Here is an 18386-nt window from a genome sequence, read left to right as displayed (position 1 = left end):
AAGGACAAGGAATGTCTGAACAATATCTGTAATACAGTATATTCGTGTAATTTTTGTTTTATTTATAGGCTATACAGTTAATTATATATGATGGAATTTCAGTTCTGTATGGTAAAATATGTCAGACATTTCACTTCCCTATTAAATTTGCTTTGGCACCATGATACAGTATAAACTATCCAATATATGTTTTGTTATTTGCTTAATATACCCTTTGATGACGTTTATTTATATTAATGAAGTCTATAACTTAATATCAAATACTATAATTTCAAAAACCGACACAGTGTGGGATTTTAATAAAGCACGACACACGTAAAGCATGGGCACTCTTCTTTTAATCGACCAGCAAATACCGCTGAACAGATGAATAACACTTCCTAAGAGGGTGACCACCTTTTCAAAATGTAAAAACGGGACACCTGACATTTCTTATGCTGGGGTATATTTACATTTTTTTTTTAAACTTTTTTTTTTACTGTTTCCCCGTAGAGCGCGGGGGTTAATAATTATTTGTAGAGTAAAATGATTAGAAATGGAATCAGCATAAAATATTTGTGAGCTAGTTTTTCCTTTAAGTCTGTCTGTCTTAAGTCTGTATTTCAAATAGGTTTATTTGTAGCTTTTATTGTTGTAGACTATTTGGCTGTCACTGTAGTTGCTGTTCTGTCTCGATGGCAGCGCGCTGTGTTTATTCATTTTTAAAAAGGGAAACTCAGGAAAGCAGCACTGACTGAAACACTTTACAGCATGTTAATGCAGAGTCGTTATCGACATGAGATGAGATGTCGGTGTGGTTCAGTTGTGTGTACTATGTGAAAGGTTTCTGGGGGCACGCCTGGATATATACACATTTTTTTATTGTTTAAACTGGCGAGCGAGCGAGTGAAAGGCATTGCAAAACAATGCGGCAGTGGCGGTGCTATGATGCGCTATAAACAGATATGCTATGGTTTGACTGTGGCGCTAAACTGCAAGATTGCACTGTGTCTACGAATTCGGGAGAAACGCCGTCCCGGAGGCATTAAGCCCGGGACCGGGACTTGATCTTTATATTTCGGGACGGTCCCGCTCAATTAGGGACGGGTGGTCACCATACTTCCTAAATGTATCACGGTTTCAGTGAAGATAATAGCTGAGAGTTTTAATATTGAACACTTAGGGGAAAGAAATTAATAACGTATTGACATAAAAGTTGAAAGAGTTTAAAAATTAGGAATATAGAAATGTATAAAAAGAGGTGTGTGCGGGCTATTTGAGGCAGGGCCCGAAGTAATTAAATTATATTTGGAAGATACAGGGTTATCAGTCTACATCTGCCTGTACAAAGAATCAAGGACTGAAAATGCACACATATCGAAGTCTCTAAACTATATTCTTTATAACATTTTTTAATCAACAAAATATTTGCCATTTATATATATGCTCTCTATAACGACTTGGGGAATACTGTGACGATCCCTGGTGGGGGTCCCTCAGGGGTTAACTTGTGTGAGGGTGGGGGTCCCTCGAGGGGTTAACTTGTGTGAGGGTGGGGGTCCCTCAGGGTTTAACTTGTGTGAGGGGGTGAGCGGTTGAGTGGTAGAGGAAACGCGGTTGGGGGTGACTGACTTGAACGGTTGCTAGGAGTGGGGGCGGGGTGTAGGGAGGAAGGGATGCGAGTGATTGGAGGGGAACAGTGGTCGAGCGAGGGCATAAATAGTGGCCGCATTGCCGTCGACCCCCGTTCATGGCGCGAACGGTAGAAGTGACGGGATAGAGAGTGAGAGTAAAGAGGAAAAGGAAAGGAAGAACGAAAAGAAAGAGACATCGAAACACCACTTTATTTTGTATTTGCTCCCAGTACCCTTAGCTTGCATATATTTATTTTTGTTGTTTAAATAAATACAGGCTCAAGCCTTTAAAATGCCTACCTTGTCTGACTCCATTCATGCTGGAACTCAGCAACGTTACAATGTCATATGGATATGCAGACAGGCTAAAAGAATTGAATCTATTCAGTCTTGAACAAAGAAGACTACGCGGCGATCTGATTCAAACATTCAAAATCCTAAAAGGTATAGACAGTGTCAACCCAGGGGACTTCTTTGACCTGAAAAAAGAAACAAGGACCAGGGGTCACAAATGGAGATTATGTTCTTATGTTCTTATGTTTTTATGTTCTTATGTTCAATATGTATAAAACACTTTTTTATTTATGTATGCAGTTTGCATGTTGCGTACCACTGCTCCATTTTTTTGTGATTTCCTACCAATGCATTTAATATGCAACATATAAGAGGTGCAACTATACTTATTACTGTGCTGATAGATCTTAATATTTTTTTAAATGCAGTCAAGTTGAAATATTGCATTGCTCACAAATAAAGTAATACTTGTTATTTATTATTTGCTTGCAAAATCGTACACACACGCACATAAGAACATCCTCATGTACCAGATGTTGACAGATGCATGTTCCAAAATATGATTAAAACATTTTGCTTTTATGTATCACACTTATATTGAATGATATCTATCCTGCGCAATGTAGTTTAGCAACAGCTTTTAAATGATGGAATGTTTTACATAATAACAGACGAAACAGGCAAAATTGCTCTTCAAAGGGAAGCGTAGAACTCCCCACCCCCAGTGGAATACTGTCAAATCCCACGCAGCTGGCGTGTTTATTTTCAGCCCCTGCTTCAGATCTTGTGGATGTAATTGTAGTGTTGATTGCGTTTTGGAAGAAGACTGATCATGAAGCAATTTCGGGTAAGAAACACTATTTTTTTTTTTTTTAAATCTATATTCTTCACACTTGGTTCATTTGGGTTTTGTGCATACTGTATAATCATAACATGCAAATAGGCACCACTTCATTTCTTTCGTCGCATGTCAGATCTAACGAAACGAAATCCAAGTTCTGTATATTGTAAGTTTATTTTTTAGTTTCACTACGTTTGGATAAAAAAAAAAGTAAGATCATATTGATTTCTGTAATCTTATTTCCAATATGACTGTGTGGGTAAACAAGCCTGCAGGAGTAGAATTACTTCAGATGATGCAGGGATATCGATTCAAAAATGATACGTAGTTTTATTGTTTTTACCATCTTCTCTCAGATACAGCTCGCACTGCATATTGTAGGGTTGTCTTTTTCTGATTCCCACACCTGCTCCCTCCGTCTCACACAGCGCTGCTTTCTCACACAGGGTTGCAATGCACATCCAGATATGGAGAGAAGGGGGTTCGTTACTAAAAAGGAGAGTTAAGAAGGAAATTATTCACACCCTGCAGCAATTTCAGCTTTTCACGGCTGTGGTATCCTAGCAACAGCATCGATTCAGGGTAACATCAGCAATATCAGTTATTACCGTCACCCTTGCCTTCCAGCACCATTCAAACCATTACAAACTCAACACACAGACCTCTTGACAGCAGCTCCGGGAGAAACAGCGCGAGCACGCCAAAAAAAAAAAAAAAAAAAAGCCAAGGCATCTTCTGTACGGACGAACCAAGAATCTGGGAAATGCAAGTCTTTAAAGGAAAACTACTTGTAGCGCAGGTTCTTGGCCATATATTGGATACCCGTTGTGTTATTAGCCCAAGCCTAAACCCTTTGTCATTGGAATTACAGGGGGTGCCAAGCAGACCAAAGAGTTTTCGTTAGCTTGAGATGCCCACGTTGGAAGAAAAAAACTTTCTCCCAATAACGAATATGGAATACCTTGTTTTCTCGCAACGTGGAGTTTCTCGAGTCTTTCTTGGTAAGTTTAAAGCGCTGTATTGTTTTACGAGTGCTGCCATTTTGAATGATAATTATGATTGACAACAGTAAGAGCATTCCTCCTTCTGAAAACCAGTAGGTTTCAGGTTTAAACTAAACAATCTATATATATATATATATATATATATATATATATATATATATATATATATATATATATATATATATTGTTTCCCGTAAAAAAAAAAAAAACTTCCATCTTATAGCAACAATGCTGATGTGTCTAAAGTTCAGCATGTCTTATTCAAGAATAAGCTATATGTTAGGCAACTGTTGTGATGGCAAAAGACTAAGCAATATATGTTTTACATAATACAATAATTAGCATCATAAATTATTTAACAGAAGGGGATGCAGATGCACAAGTAAATAGAGGCAGACCAAGAGATAATCGGTATGGTGTTCAAAACCTGGCACATTGCTCTTCTTTTTGAGTAATGTTTAAGTACTGCAATGGTATTATGTTATTGGATATAAACAACTATACTTACTACTGTGCTGATATTTAATATTTATTAAATAGTCACGTTGAAATATTGCAGTGCTCACAAATACAGTATTTCTTGTTCTTTATTTGCTTGCAAAATCGTACACACACACACACACACACACACACACACACACACACACATATGAAGAACAATAGGCTTTCATTTGTATTACTGCAATGTTTAAAACCATTTCCCAAATAGAATCAGGCGGGTAGGATTGTGTTTAGTGTATTTACCCCTTTATGTCATTTGGGTCTGACCTTGGAGTCGGAGTCTGCAGTCTATTTGACAGTAAATGTGAAATACATTGTAATACTTAAAAACTTAAGAACGCTGGAAACGAACACTTTGTGTTGTTCTGTATACAATTTTATGCTACCAAACATTATATTCGGAATATTTCAACACTGTACAGCAACTTACATGTTAATCTTATAACCGTCTGCATTCATTTTGAAGTGCTATTAAGCCAGATGGGAATCAATTGTAAGACTGGTAAATATGATTTATAGGAGATTGTGAGTGTGGCCAATATGTGATATTTTAAAGAGTTTGTCTCCATTGCCCTGTGGTGACAATAAGCAGAGGGTGACATAATCATGAGTGATCTTAAGAGGGTTTGGCTGTGATTAGGTACCTGTTTAATAGGTGCTATATTTATTAATTGCAGTAGGTAAAAAATAACATTCACAAAAGGCAATTCCTCCAGACTAACGCATAAGTGGAACCTGTCTGAGGCTCATTTTTCTCAGTACATTCCTGCACTGCACCTGCCCAGTCTGAATCGCTGACACCCTACAAGGATGAGACATTACGTTTTTTGTCCAACTAAAGCTTTTCTTGGCACAAAATAACCCATGAACAAGGCAATTGAGTGAGTGTAGTGTTTGGTGCTGTTATGGGCAGCTTTTAACCTTCAGTTAATTACTTTTATTTCTTCATCAATAGTACAGATAGGACAGGACACACTGTGCTATAGTAGCAAAGACACAGATCCAGTTTTATTGCTGTGACTACAGGGATAGTCAACAGCTGAGAAAACATAAAGCTCAATTGAAGAGGTAGACCTCATTTCGGATCACAAAAAATAAAACATTTTCCCAAATCTGGTGCAGCAGCTTTTACTTGGGATGTTCTGTCCCAAAAGTTGCATACTCTTTCAATTCCAAAGCTTGTCAATCAATATCAATATATTTCATCTACAAAAAACCCTAGAAGTGCCACCTAGTGAGAAAAACCTGTGATGACTTCACTTTGGTATGTTCAAACAAGTAAAGGTGTCCGTAATTTAAAACAAAAAAAAGGTTGTGTAGTATTTCAGAGGTTAAAATGTGATACTGGCTCCTTAAGGTTTCGGGCTATGTTGAGGATTACATTTAAAAGGTAGGTTAGGGTTAAAAACACATATCAGAATTGGGTACATGGATCAAATATGAATATAAATTCTGATATCAGATGAGTATCAGTCTGGATTTGGTACATGTACGTGACATCATACCATATTCATATTTTTAAATGTTGATTTTCTTGGTACTTGTACTGAAATCTAATGACTAATCTTGAGTAACAAATTCTGGTATATGGTCCCATATGAAGACACATTCATTCTTTCTTTCTTTCTTTCTTTCTTTTACAAGTATATTTATACTTTATTTTTTACCCCCAATAAACTCATTGGAGATTCATATTCTTTAATTTGTTATGTTTAAAATGTTTTTATAAAGACATGGTTTACACCATACTAAATCTGAATAATTTCAAAAATTAATATTGCAGTGACATGACTGTATGCATCCTAAGAATCTCTGGAATTCCCAGTGTACAACAGCACTGATAAATATTCATTCTTGTTTGTATTAGTGACATAAAAGCTAAAAACCAGGAGGGATTTTAAGAGTTCCGTCCTGGAGCATCAACATGTATATAAAGGGGTACTGGTTCCTGGGGAAATTGATATCTACTGCCCGAAATGTAAAAGCAAATATTGGAAATGGAATTGATGTTATAAATGGATCATTTATTGTGTACCATGTCAATGGATTTCTGAAAACGAGTTTTTGAATCATAATAATTGTTTCCACGGTACTGAAATTATAATTAAAATTCAGTTAATTTAAGACTCGATCACATGCTTAACTAATCCCTTGCAAGGATGTGAGTGTGTGTTTTTTTATTGTGTATGGGTATGAATTCTGATATTATTTCTCAGGAGAGGTGCTGTGTGGATGTAATTGCCAGGGTTTATTACCCCTGCCCTCGAGCACAGGGAAGGAGCTGCAGCCATTCCACTCCAGATAATGTAACACTCCAGATGAGTAACTGTTCCTAATAAATGCAAAATCAACGTGCATTGAAAACACATGATTGCTTTTTACTTCTGCTGTTGTTTTATGACTATATGACTATGGTTCATGACTTTAATAATCATGCAAATAGTTTTTATTTGTAAAATATATTACATTTCCAGTAAAAACTTGGCTAGAATGTTCACTGTCTGAAACATACTGCTTCAGCTCTACAGTATGAGGATAGCATACAGTAACTGTCTATGATTCCGTAACTAATCATCCAAGAGGCAGATTTCCACTGAACTAGTCCATCTCTGTAAATACAGACAGCATTTTTTATTTTATTTTTTTCACATTTGGATACAATGGGAATACAAGTCAATATTTATGACTGCATTTTATTAATAAAACAATGTGGTCCAGTTAGACCTTCAAACTTCAAATACAATATGATTAATTGTACCAAACTCTCCCACTATTAACAGCATACTGTAAATAAAGTATGGAAACTGAAAGTAGTACATATTTGAAAGAAAATCCTGACTACAGAATTTAAAATGCTAATTCTTTCAGAAAAGAGTTTCTTCAACATTATGATTGAAGCACAGATACCTCAACATTGCCCATAACATGCTTTTTTATATTGCTTTGGAAAATATAACCCCATTCAGGAAATAATTTCCAACCTTTCAAGGGCATTTGACTTGGTGTTATTTTTTCTACATGCGTTACCTCAAAGAAGGTAAACATGTCACCATAAATTACTGAATGCAACACTACCATCAAAAGCCATAGCATGTGCTGAAACCGCAATTGGCTATCCTAAGGCCCTTTACACTGAAACACAGATCAATTATGCCTGGTTTCACAGACCCAGATTAGCACCAATCTTGGAGTGCTTTACCCAAAATAACATTATGTAGTCCAAGAGCAGGGTCTGAAACTTGCCATTAAAGAAGACATGTGCACAGTTAACATTGTAATTTAGTAATATAGTAATTTAGTAGTACGGACCAACCCATGTGAAACTTAGAAGATATATGCAGAACAATATGCAGGCTAGTCTTAACAGAAATGTAGAAATTGATACAGCAATCTAGGGATGGGGATTGAATTGCTCATTCCTTCCCACTCAGTTATCACTAAATGTAATACCTTGGTGTCTCTGAATAGATAATCCTTTCCATATTCACAAGATTGTAATGAGCAATTCATCTCACAAGTCTAATGGTACCCCAAAATGTTCTCCTTTTTCTAGGAAAGCAGTGCAATTGGAGATGGGGTGTTTGTTGCCAGATAACCTCACTGTTGACTACTTGCACACTAAATATATTGGTATCCCTGAATAGATCTATTTAAAAATCTGCTGAAGTTTGTAATGAGTAGTCGGTCTCACAAGTTCAGCGGTACGCCAAATATGATCCATTTACTACCAATGACTGGTTATGAAATTTTCCATTTTACCCTCAAAAATAGATCTGGCAAAGGACAACACTACATTGCATATTATACTAGTCTTGGTGACACAACTCAGGAAAGTCATTTTTTTGGATAAAATAGAGAAGAAATACTCCATCTAGTCATTCAGCATAGCAGTAGTAAATTGATCACATTTAGCGTACCACGAAACTTAAAATCCTTAGCATATTTTTTAAACGATTATCTATTCAGGGATACTTAGATATTTAGTGAGAAAGTAGTCTAGAGTGACGTTATCTGGCAGCAAACTCTCCTCCCCGTTTTACTGCTTAAACGTTTAAAAAATATAATGGCAAACATTATGAGAAAGTGCTATTACTTATTTTTAAACAAATGGCTTTTTATAAATGACCTCATATATGTCAATAAATAAGGCTTTTGATTTTCAGTGTCTTACCCTGACTTTTCTACTCTGCTTTAAAAATGCAATTGATACCTGTTAAGCCATTCAGGTATCTCAATCACAACTGTGAAACAACTAAATGCTGCTTTAAAATCTTTAGTCTTACTTTTTCATTTAAAATCAGAAGCAACTCATCTGTATTAATGTAAATAGTTACACATAACGATTGTAATAAAGTGTGTCCGGTATAAAAAGGCTGCCAAGAAGGTACTGACTGAGCTGTCAGACAGCCCCTGGATGTTGCCAGTTGTGATGTTTCCCAAGAAGGACGGAGAGTGACACTTCTGCGTCAACTACAGACAGCTAAACAAAGTGGCCAAAAAGGACTTCTACCCTCTCTCCCTCATCGATGAGTCCCTGGACCTGGTAGCAGGGTCTACGTGGTTTTCGTCGCTGGTCCTCAAGAGTGTCTACTAGCACGTAGCCCTTACACCAGCAGTAAGACCCAAGACCGCCTTTTTGATGGGCAGGGGACTCTGGCAGTTCCGCGTGATGCCGTTCGAACGCCTCATGGAGAAGGGTCTGGTCAGCGTCCCCCTCCCAAGAATGCCTTGTCTACCTTGACGACCTGCTGGTGCACGGAGCATCTTTCAAGGTCACCCTCGATGCTCTGCGGGAAGTGTTTCAGCAAGTCACCGCGGCTGGACTAAAGCTACACCTGGGCAAGTGATGCTTCATTAGGAGGGAGGCCCCCTTGCTGGGCCACCGGGTCGGAGGTGAGGGGATAGAAGGAGCCAAGTACAGGAGAGGTAATGTTACAGGTGGTAGTACCCCAGGCAATGTGGGAGGATGTGCTGAAGCCCCACTATGGCACTGGGCACTTCGGGGTCATTAAAACGACAAGGGTTCTACTGGGGACAGTGCAGGCGAGGACTACTGCCACCACTGCGACAGCTGCATTGCCCGCAAAAGACCCACGGATCGGTCACACACCCCCCTCCAGTTTTCCGTTGGCGGACCCTTGGAGACCTCTTTGACATCTTGGGCCTGTTTCCCCACTCAGACAAGGGGAACCAATACATCCTGATAGCCCTCGACTACTTTACAAAGTGGCCTGAAGCCTATGCGCTGCCCAAACAAGAGGCGGAGACAGTGGCTGAAACACTGCTGGAGGGGTTCTTCAGCCGATTTCGGGTCTCCCAGGAGCTCCACAGCAACCAGGGGAGACACTTCGAATCAAGGGTGTTCGCAGAGATGTGCCGACGGCTAGGCATCTGCAAGACACGGACGACCCCCCTTCACCTGCAGAATGATGGCTTGGTCGAGCAGTTTAACCACACGCACGCAGTCCAGCTGGCCAATCCCCACTGCCACTCACCAATGCAACTGTGACGCCCAACTGCCCCTCATCCTCCTTACCTGCTGCTCCGCAGTACAGGACTTCACTTTCTGCACCCCCGCGCTCTTGATGTTGGGCTGGGAACTTCGCACCCCTGCTGAGATGTTGTTTGGCCAGCCGCCGGACCCCTCTGCTGAACCACCCGGACCGGAGTATGCCAGGCTGCTGCAGGACCGCCTGGAGTTGGCCCACTGTTTCACCAGGAACCAGTTACAGGCTGTGGGCTGCCGGCAGAAGAGAAACCATGACACCAGGGCACGAGGGGGGCACTTCACAGTGGGAATCTGTGATCCAGGGTCAGAGGGTCAGTGGCAGCAGGAGTTCAGGGACATCAGAGACGGGAGAATCGCCACCAATCAGAGGCCTCGGCTTGCCACGTGAGCAGGACCCGATTGCAACATTGTTGTCACAAATAAGGAGACAAGATATTTCAACAATCACGGGATCAAGAGCGAGAAAATGTGCATGCTTGGGATTTGTGGCTGGTGCACCGGGGGGTGTGGCCTGGATACGGGGATAAGTACCAGGCTGCTGAGATGAACAGGCTGCTGCTTTAGTAAGATTGGAGAGAAACAACCAAGGAAAACCAGAGACTGCATTTAGTTGCCTGTAGCACATAGCCAAAACAGTGTGGTTTGGATTTTCTTTTCTTTTATTATTTTATCACAGTCTGAGTAGCACTAAGCTGCTCAGCTGTAGCTGTACCACTGGCTGTCAAGTGTAGAGTCATGGCTTAATAAGCCACTGTATTCTAAAACCTGCAAAACCTGTGTGAGCCTGTTTCATTTCCATGCAACGCTGCAATACTTTATTTTTTATTATAGCTTTAATAAAGATTAGTCACTTATTAACATGTTGCGATCTTGTTTGTACGTTCTGCTTGTAAATGAAAAATGAAGGCTTTAAAGCCCATTAAGTTGTTTCACTGAAAAAAAAGTAAATGAAATCAATTTTACTATCAACACGTTTATCAGTTGTGATTGAGACATGAATGGCTTAATCAGTTGAATTTTTAAAGGAGAGTCTAAAAGTCGTGTTAAGACACTGAAAATCATAAGCCCTATATATAAATAAATGTATAAAAACAGTGAAGCAATATGAAAAGGTAATAGCATCAGGGGTAAGATAATGGTCTGTTTTGATTAGAGGGCGAGCATTAATTGCATTATTACTAATTATTCTAACAGTGCTAAAATCCAAATCGCTAATATAAAATATTACTGTATATAAAAGAGACAATAACTAGTTATGTTCACACCAAATTGGCTTTATTCCAAGAACAATATCAAGTTAATTCTAAGACATACACAACATTTGCAGGATCAATATTCCGTTTAAAAAAAAAAATAAAGTTATTTACTAATAGCAATAGTTTGTAATTGTCTGACTGGCAGCAGCAGGAAAAAAAAAAAAAACATAAAATGCAAGCAATCGTCTCTTTTTTTTAAACGCATTAAACATCTCGAGTCTTGGTCCCAGAACTATTAGCAGTTGCAAACTGAACAGGCATTATTATTATTATTATTATTATTATTATTATTATTATTATTATTATTATTATTATTATTTATTTATTTATTTCTTAGCCGATGCCCCTATCTAGGGCCACTTACAATTGTTACAAGATACCACGTTATTTTTACATACAATTACCCATTTATACAGTTGGGTTTTTACTGGAGCAATCTAGGCCTGAGGTTTGTACGTTCTGCTTGTGGCCCTTGCTATGAAAATGTAACATTTGTTAGATTGGATTAGTCTTTAATATCAGACTACTTGTCAAGCCCAAAGCCTTTTCATTGGTCATCTGGTATTGATGACCTATTAGTAAATCAAGCATACTATTTTCATGGAATAACCCTTATCCTTTGTGTTCTCACAAATCGATCCTGTTTTGTAATAATTTTATTAGAATCTACAAGAAAGAAAAAACATTACAGCAGACATGTTCATGCTGTAGTCCAATGGTTTTCAAACTTTTTTTAAACTGTACCCCTTCTGTCTGGGAGTTTCAGCTCAAGTAGCCCTTTACAATTTTCGTTCCACAGTTGCAATAAAAGGCAGAATAACTGATTAACAAATTAATTGTTTCCTGTTTATTTAATATATAATTTGTTACAATAGTTTAGGCCAGAATACCAAACATAGGCTTAATTCTTAAAATGTTTAATTACAGGCCTTTGGAGAATCAAAAGACCGTATTTGGGAACCTCTTCAGAAACAAAGATATTTGCTTTCTATTCGGCAAAGTTTAATAATCTAGTCTGCACTATAAATGTTTGTCACATGAGCATTTACTTCCCCCCTCAGCATAATTATGTTTACAATATCAAAAACATTAACCTCAAGATAAAACTATAATTACTAACAATGCTAAACTTTTTTTTATTAAAGCCATTAAATCTAAAAATATAATATAATATAAAAATGACCCAAAGGGACTCGGTATATCTTTCTGTCTCTTTGTAAGCAAGAAATGTATGAATTTTTGACTCGAGAAATTATACTCAGGATAATCTGGATGTAATCTACCAAACACCGAAAACAAATTCAACCAGTGCTATTAATGTTACTAAAATGCAGTCGCACCTAATAAATAAAACAAAAACCGTCAAAGTATGAGTGTTGTGATTATTACCGGAGCACTTATACGTCTAAAAAATGCTGAAATATTGTGATTCACTGATTATTCAACTATACGATTAGTTGGAAACTTGAAAGTTAATGATCAGCACAGCGTGCTCTCCATCGGCCTGCTCCACCCACCCTAATCAGAGTGACAATCCGCTCAATCGATATCACGCATCCGATATACCTATCATTGAGCTGCTAAATAAAAAGGAAATATTTATGCACAGCGGTTTACAGATAATGTATAATACCGTTAAAAATCAATTCAAGATCTTTTTTTTTTTACTTTCATTTTTATTTGTGTATTTCTGAGTCATCCTGTGTACCCCTATGACCCTTAGAAGTACCCCAGGTGTGTGCATATCCCCGGTTGAAAACTTCTGCTCTAGTTGAAAAGCGATGCTGATCAATATGATAAGATAATCCACTTTTTTTCCCATCCCTTACACAATGGTTGTCTGCTTGCCAGGTTCAAGAACTGCATCTCAGTCTACACTGTAAATTGGAAACCATTCTACAGATTACAGGAACAGAAAAATGCAGTGATATTATTGCTAGTGCTGCTGACAAGTATATCAGTAACTACAAACACCCGCCACAGCTGGAAATTCTAAATTAGAGCTAGCAATATGATGAAAAGGTTGATGACCTAGATGTACAGCAGCAAGTATGTATAGTACAGAATTGTATAGACTCAGAAATGGCAATTAATAGTTTAATGAGAAATGATTACGTGGTATTAAAGACATAGATGTCATTAAGTATGCAAATGAGATGTTAGTAAGCAAATGAGAAGTATAGTAAAATGACTGATTTACAAAATGTGGACATAAATAGATCTACAGACATAGCCACCTTCCTATATCACTACAAAAGGTTTCACTAAAATGGTGCACATTGTGTAAAGACATTGAAAAAGATAACCAATTGTTCAAATGTAATATTTAGTCAATAGAGACAATATTTTAATGATTTTAAGCTATTTTTGGCAAAATGGCATTGCAATCACTTATTATGATGTCAGATGGTTAAAAAGAATCATGCACAATTTGTATTAGAGTAATGGGCAATAGCACTGTTGGAAATTAAGTGAAGATATACTTACAGAAGGTAGGAGGTACGTCTTCACAAAGAAAGTGAGAGGGCATGGAATGGGTTCCATCATGTTGTTATGCTGAATCACTGGGATCCTTTAAGACATAAATTAACAAAGTTTTGAGATCAATCAGTTACTACTCATTCATAGCGCTTCTTACGTTTCTTGTGTTTCAAAAGTGTGTACACACTATTGCTTATTTTTATTACTAATTTTTTGTTGTATCATTAAAATGCCTGTACAAGATTTAGATAAGGTATAGACTTGACAATGAAAATAGTGGTTTCATTTTTTTTTTTAATAATTACATATATTAATACTTTTCTTTTTCCTCCAACCAGGATGAGTAATTGGTTTCCCATCAAACACTGATCATGATAGCAACTGGAGGGCTGCTTCGGATTTCATCTAGACGACAAGATTCCCTGCGATCCAAAAGCCGAACGCAAAACAAGCAACGCAAAAGGAAAGCCAAAAAGAAAAGAAAGAGTGATGTCGTGGTTGTAAAAGGCAAATTGAAGCTGTGCTCAATCTCTGGATTGATAGCTGCATTTGGAATATTAGTGCTGCTTGTGGGAATAACCATGGCTGTCATGGGATACTGGCCTGAAAACAATCCGATCTACCAAGACAACTTTATAGAATCTAAACGTTTGCCAAACAACAGAAGGATCTATGATAACAAATTGTTTGCGTCGACCAATTGGACAAGGAACAGCCATGTTGTCTACCAAATTGATCTAGATTGGTCAAAAAACAATCACAGTAATAGCACCGAAATGCAGACCTCATTCTCCCCCTCCCTAAGTTTCTTCTCTGAATTTCTTGCTAGCTACTTACATTCAGACAAATTAAAAGTATTTGGACCGTTGATAATGGGCATTGGGATATTCCTCTTTATTTGTGCCAATGCAGTGCTTCATGAAAACAGAGACAAAAAGACAAAGATTATCAATCTAAGAGACATTTATTCAACAGTAATAGATATTCACAGTTTAAGGTCCAAAGACTGCACACCTCTCAATGGTTTTGTCAATTATGTGCAGTCAAGGAATTTGGATATGAAATCCAGTGGGTCTTACAGCGCTGCCATGTTAGTCACAAGTTCATGGCCTTCAACTGCTGGAGGGACAGTCAAACCACAAGAGCAGGGAGGTAGTATTGAAGCAATGAGGCATCAATCCTTAGCCAGACAACAGAGTCTTTCTAAAGAAAGGCAAAGTTTTACAGACACAGTCTACAGCATTTACAGAGACCAGTCCAAGGCTCCCGAAAGGGTTCCCATACCAAAAAAGTGGGAGACTAAATCTATTGTCACTTCTTCCATCAATGCTTTTACTCTTCCAGTAATCAAACTAAATAACTGTGTTCTTGACGAAAACAGTGCTAAACAAGCGGAGAGTGGTGTCAAAGAGGCCCCAGCATCTAAAAGCAAAACGGTTCCATGTGACTTAGAAATGGCGAGCCCTGATCCAATCAAGAGTGACCACATTGAAACAAAAGAGGAGACTTCAAAAACAGGCCTGTTCACCTGCAAAGATATATCACCAGTTCATCAGAGCACAAGCAGCTTGCAGGGAGCATCACCGTCATCTCCACTAGGATCACAGGTCCAGTTGCTTCCTCCAAGTCCAAGTAAGAGAGAAATGGGTTCAAATATTTCCCTTGGTGCCCTCTCCACTTACTCAAAAACTATAGATCTTGGTGACTGTCCATCAACAGCTGATATAGAAGGGGATACGAGTAGACACCCCAGCTGCCCTCTCTTGGAATGTTCAAACAGCAAGGGCTACTTAAAACTTGTAGGAGTGGAATCCTTTGAGTCTTCTGAGATGACAGTAGCAAGACGTGAAGACTGTAAAGAAACTTCAGTGGAGGATATGGAGGACTGCATTGTCCAAGATGCACAGGAAAGCACTGACAAAACAGAAATAGGGATTCAGAGGCAATATACAAATAGGGAAAAACTTCTTATGATTTCCAAATCTAATTCAACTGTAATGATTGAAGATGAAGAACTTGAAAGCACTGGTATTTAAAGTATTAAATAACTAAAACAATCTCTAGTTATTTTTTAATGAAATTGACAGTCGATTAACTAGCAGATAAGTCATTATCCAAAGAATCAAAGAATGTTGCTTTTATGTTTACCATTTATTATAGATGACACCACGCAAACAAAAAAACTAATGTTGTAATGTTTAGTTGTGATGGTACATTTCTTACAAAATGAACAGTGTATATAAGCGTAACAATTCATTACACAACTATGGTTGTTCCATGTAATGATTTAGTTTGTCTTTTTAAGAAGGTAGTCAATTTAGGGACTGCATTCCTTACAAAACATGTTTTTAAGTTTATTTCAGTGTAAGCTATGGGGTTTTATTTTATTCTGCCAGATGCATCATTGTTTAAAGTTTGCTACCAAACTCAGCAATATTATCCGACTGCTAGCTAAAAAAATATGTTGTTTGTATTTTTGTCTTATTAAAAATATAACAAGAGTTTTTTGATTCTTTAAACTGTATACTTCCATGTCCTTTTAGTTTTCAAGAGCAAGTAGCTTCAAATGATATATTTATTTATTCATGTATGTATTTATTTATTTACCTCTTAGCTGTTTACGGTGTGTGGAATCACTGTAAAGAATTGACTGTTACAGTAGGGGTGCACAAGACTATCTCCATGGCTACCACTAAACATGTCTAAAGCGTTGTTGATATTATATAAATTAGGAGCCTGTGTGAAACGTCACAGAAAACCAGATATCTGGTCAGAATATGTATCATATAAGATTAGGCTGAATTTGAAAAGGCCAGCACTTAATATGGAAGGGTTCAGCTCCCAAGAACACACAATCTGCATGACCAGAATTGGTCATGAATAAAAATAACACTTATTAGATTTCAAAATGAGCAACAAGTCTGAAAGTGCTAAAACACCACTGTAGAGGATTGAGCAGAACAGTTGATCTTTACATGCTGCTGGTGGCAGTGGATGCAGATGTAAGAACATAAGAAAATGTACTAACGAGAGGAGGCCATTTCTCAAATTCTAATAGTTTTACTGATATTTTCAAAACTCTTTTGAAATTGCCAACTCAGTTCCCGTGTTGCCAAACTTTACCTCCACCCTGTGACCTGCCATATGGTGCTGTAAAAACATGTTTTCTTTTTTTTCTTTTTGTCGATGTTAGTAATAGATACTATCATTCATTAAATTAAACTTGAATTTAAAATAAAGAAAGTACTGAGTATAGTGATATTGGAAACTTGTGTTATTATACTTTGTGACAAATCTATGAAGTAGCTTTAAATATTATTTTAAATCACATCATTCGATAACCTTTGTGATTTTCTTGGAATCAGGAAGTACTCAAAAGGAGCCAAAAGGTCTGTGCCAGATATGAGGAATGCAGAGATGCTGATACATGCATTTAAAATTTCTTGTCTTGATTATTGCAATTCTTTGTTTGTTGATATACCTGTGACTAAACTTAGAAGGCTGACTGCTTTCTCATACTCGGCATTCTCAACATATTACTGCAGTGGTGGTGGAACTCTATTCCAGTTACCGTAAGACAGGTTGAACATTGGATTCTTTTAAGCCTAAATTGAAAACATACCTTTTTTAATGTGACTTTATGTAATCTGTTGTAACTGGAGTGTATTGTGTATATATACTGCATATATGAGCTATCTTGTTTTGTGTTTAACTGTGTACAGGTCTCTGGGATGCAATGACGTGAAGGGCGCTATATAAAATACATTTGTATTGTATTGTAAAAACTAGGATTCAAATAAGGCTCAAATAATACCAGGTGGATGCTGATACAGAGAAAAGTTATTACTATTCTACAGTACACTGGGGCAACATACATTTGAAGCTACTTGCCTATATCTTGCTGTATCGTGCTATATATATATATATATATATATATATATATATATATATATATATATATATATATATATATATACACATACATATACAGGGTGATTAGAAAGTAAGTTTACCACATCAACGCACCATATCACTGATGTGGTAAACTTACTTTCTAATCACCCTGTGTGTGTGTGTGTATATATATATAGATAGATAGATAGATAGATAGATATATGTACACGGATAGGGCAAAAAGTTTAGCATCACCCTATAGAATGAACTAATTTTGCTTCATTAAGTTGAATGAAACCTGCTGAATAATGTTATGTTAACATATTGAATTACATTCCATATACTTGACGAAAAACTGACAAAAGTGGAAAAATGTGACATTTTGAAATCTAACATTAAATACTGTACTACTGTTATGGCTTCCGGTAGACTGTTGCAATATAATTTTGTAGTTTCTTTGAGTACATGATGTTAAATAAAAGATCTAAATTATGTTCAAATTGTTTGTTTTTTCAATTATGTCTCAATCCTAATTTTCTATGTGATGCAAAACGTTTAGCCATTTTAGTGCTGGATCGTAAAAAATAAAGCATGTCGGTGAGGGCAGATGCTAACAGAACTGGCTGTTGACATAGAGAAGCTGAGCCATCGGGCATATGCAGACCTGCCCTACACCTCGCAGGACGAGCTTGCCAGGGGAACTCCATGCTGAGGACCATCTGAGCCATTCTGCCACACTCCGCGAGGCAGTGCAACTGGCAGCTGAAAGGGAGATGGTGTGGGCAGTGGAGAGACGTCGCAGGAAGTACTAGCAGGTACTGGAGGGACACGATGGAGAAGTCCACCCCGTACACCAAGTCACTGACCTGAACGTCTTGGAGGAGGAGGGACCTTAATGGACACACTGCTTAGAATAACCAGCACATAGGATGCAACATTACCCCCATCTGGTTGCTCTCTGACCCCAGAAGAAACAGCTCTCTGGAAACTAGA

The 18386-nt window shown here is 37.6% G+C and overlaps 1 protein-coding gene and 1 long non-coding RNA gene across 3 annotated transcripts; one reads left to right on the top strand and one right to left on the bottom strand.

Moving 5' to 3' along the window:
- Nucleotides 1-1765: 1765 nt before the first annotated feature.
- On the bottom strand, nt 1766-13560 carry LOC131721997 (uncharacterized). The gene is made up of 3 exons (XR_009319983.1): nt 13506-13560; nt 3092-3237; nt 1766-2092 (listed from the first exon to the last, which is right to left on the bottom strand). It is a non-coding gene; the product is annotated as an uncharacterized LOC131721997 (long non-coding RNA).
- LOC117394190 (transmembrane protein 200A-like) lies at nt 2456-17463 on the top strand. Of its 2 annotated transcripts, none has more exons than XM_033992258.3 (3): nt 2456-2754; nt 3620-3749; nt 13838-17463. In XM_033992258.3, the coding sequence occupies exon 3, from the start codon at nt 13871-13873 to the stop codon at nt 15533-15535; it is 1665 nt and encodes a 554-aa protein (XP_033848149.3). In that variant the 5' UTR covers nt 2456-2754; nt 3620-3749; nt 13838-13870; the 3' UTR covers nt 15536-17463. The 2 variants fall into 2 exon arrangements, with proteins under 2 accessions (XP_033848149.3, XP_033848148.3); XM_033992257.3 differs by having other exon boundaries at nt 3195-3749.
- Nucleotides 17464-18386: the final 923 nt, after the last annotated feature.

The sequence above is a fragment of the Acipenser ruthenus genome, chromosome 3, assembly GCF_902713425.1.
Source record: "Acipenser ruthenus chromosome 3, fAciRut3.2 maternal haplotype, whole genome shotgun sequence".
Classification (NCBI taxonomy): Eukaryota; Metazoa; Chordata; class Actinopteri; order Acipenseriformes; family Acipenseridae; genus Acipenser; species Acipenser ruthenus.
The sequence above is the reverse complement of the archived record's forward strand: the minus strand, read 5'-3'. Positions and strand labels throughout refer to the sequence as shown.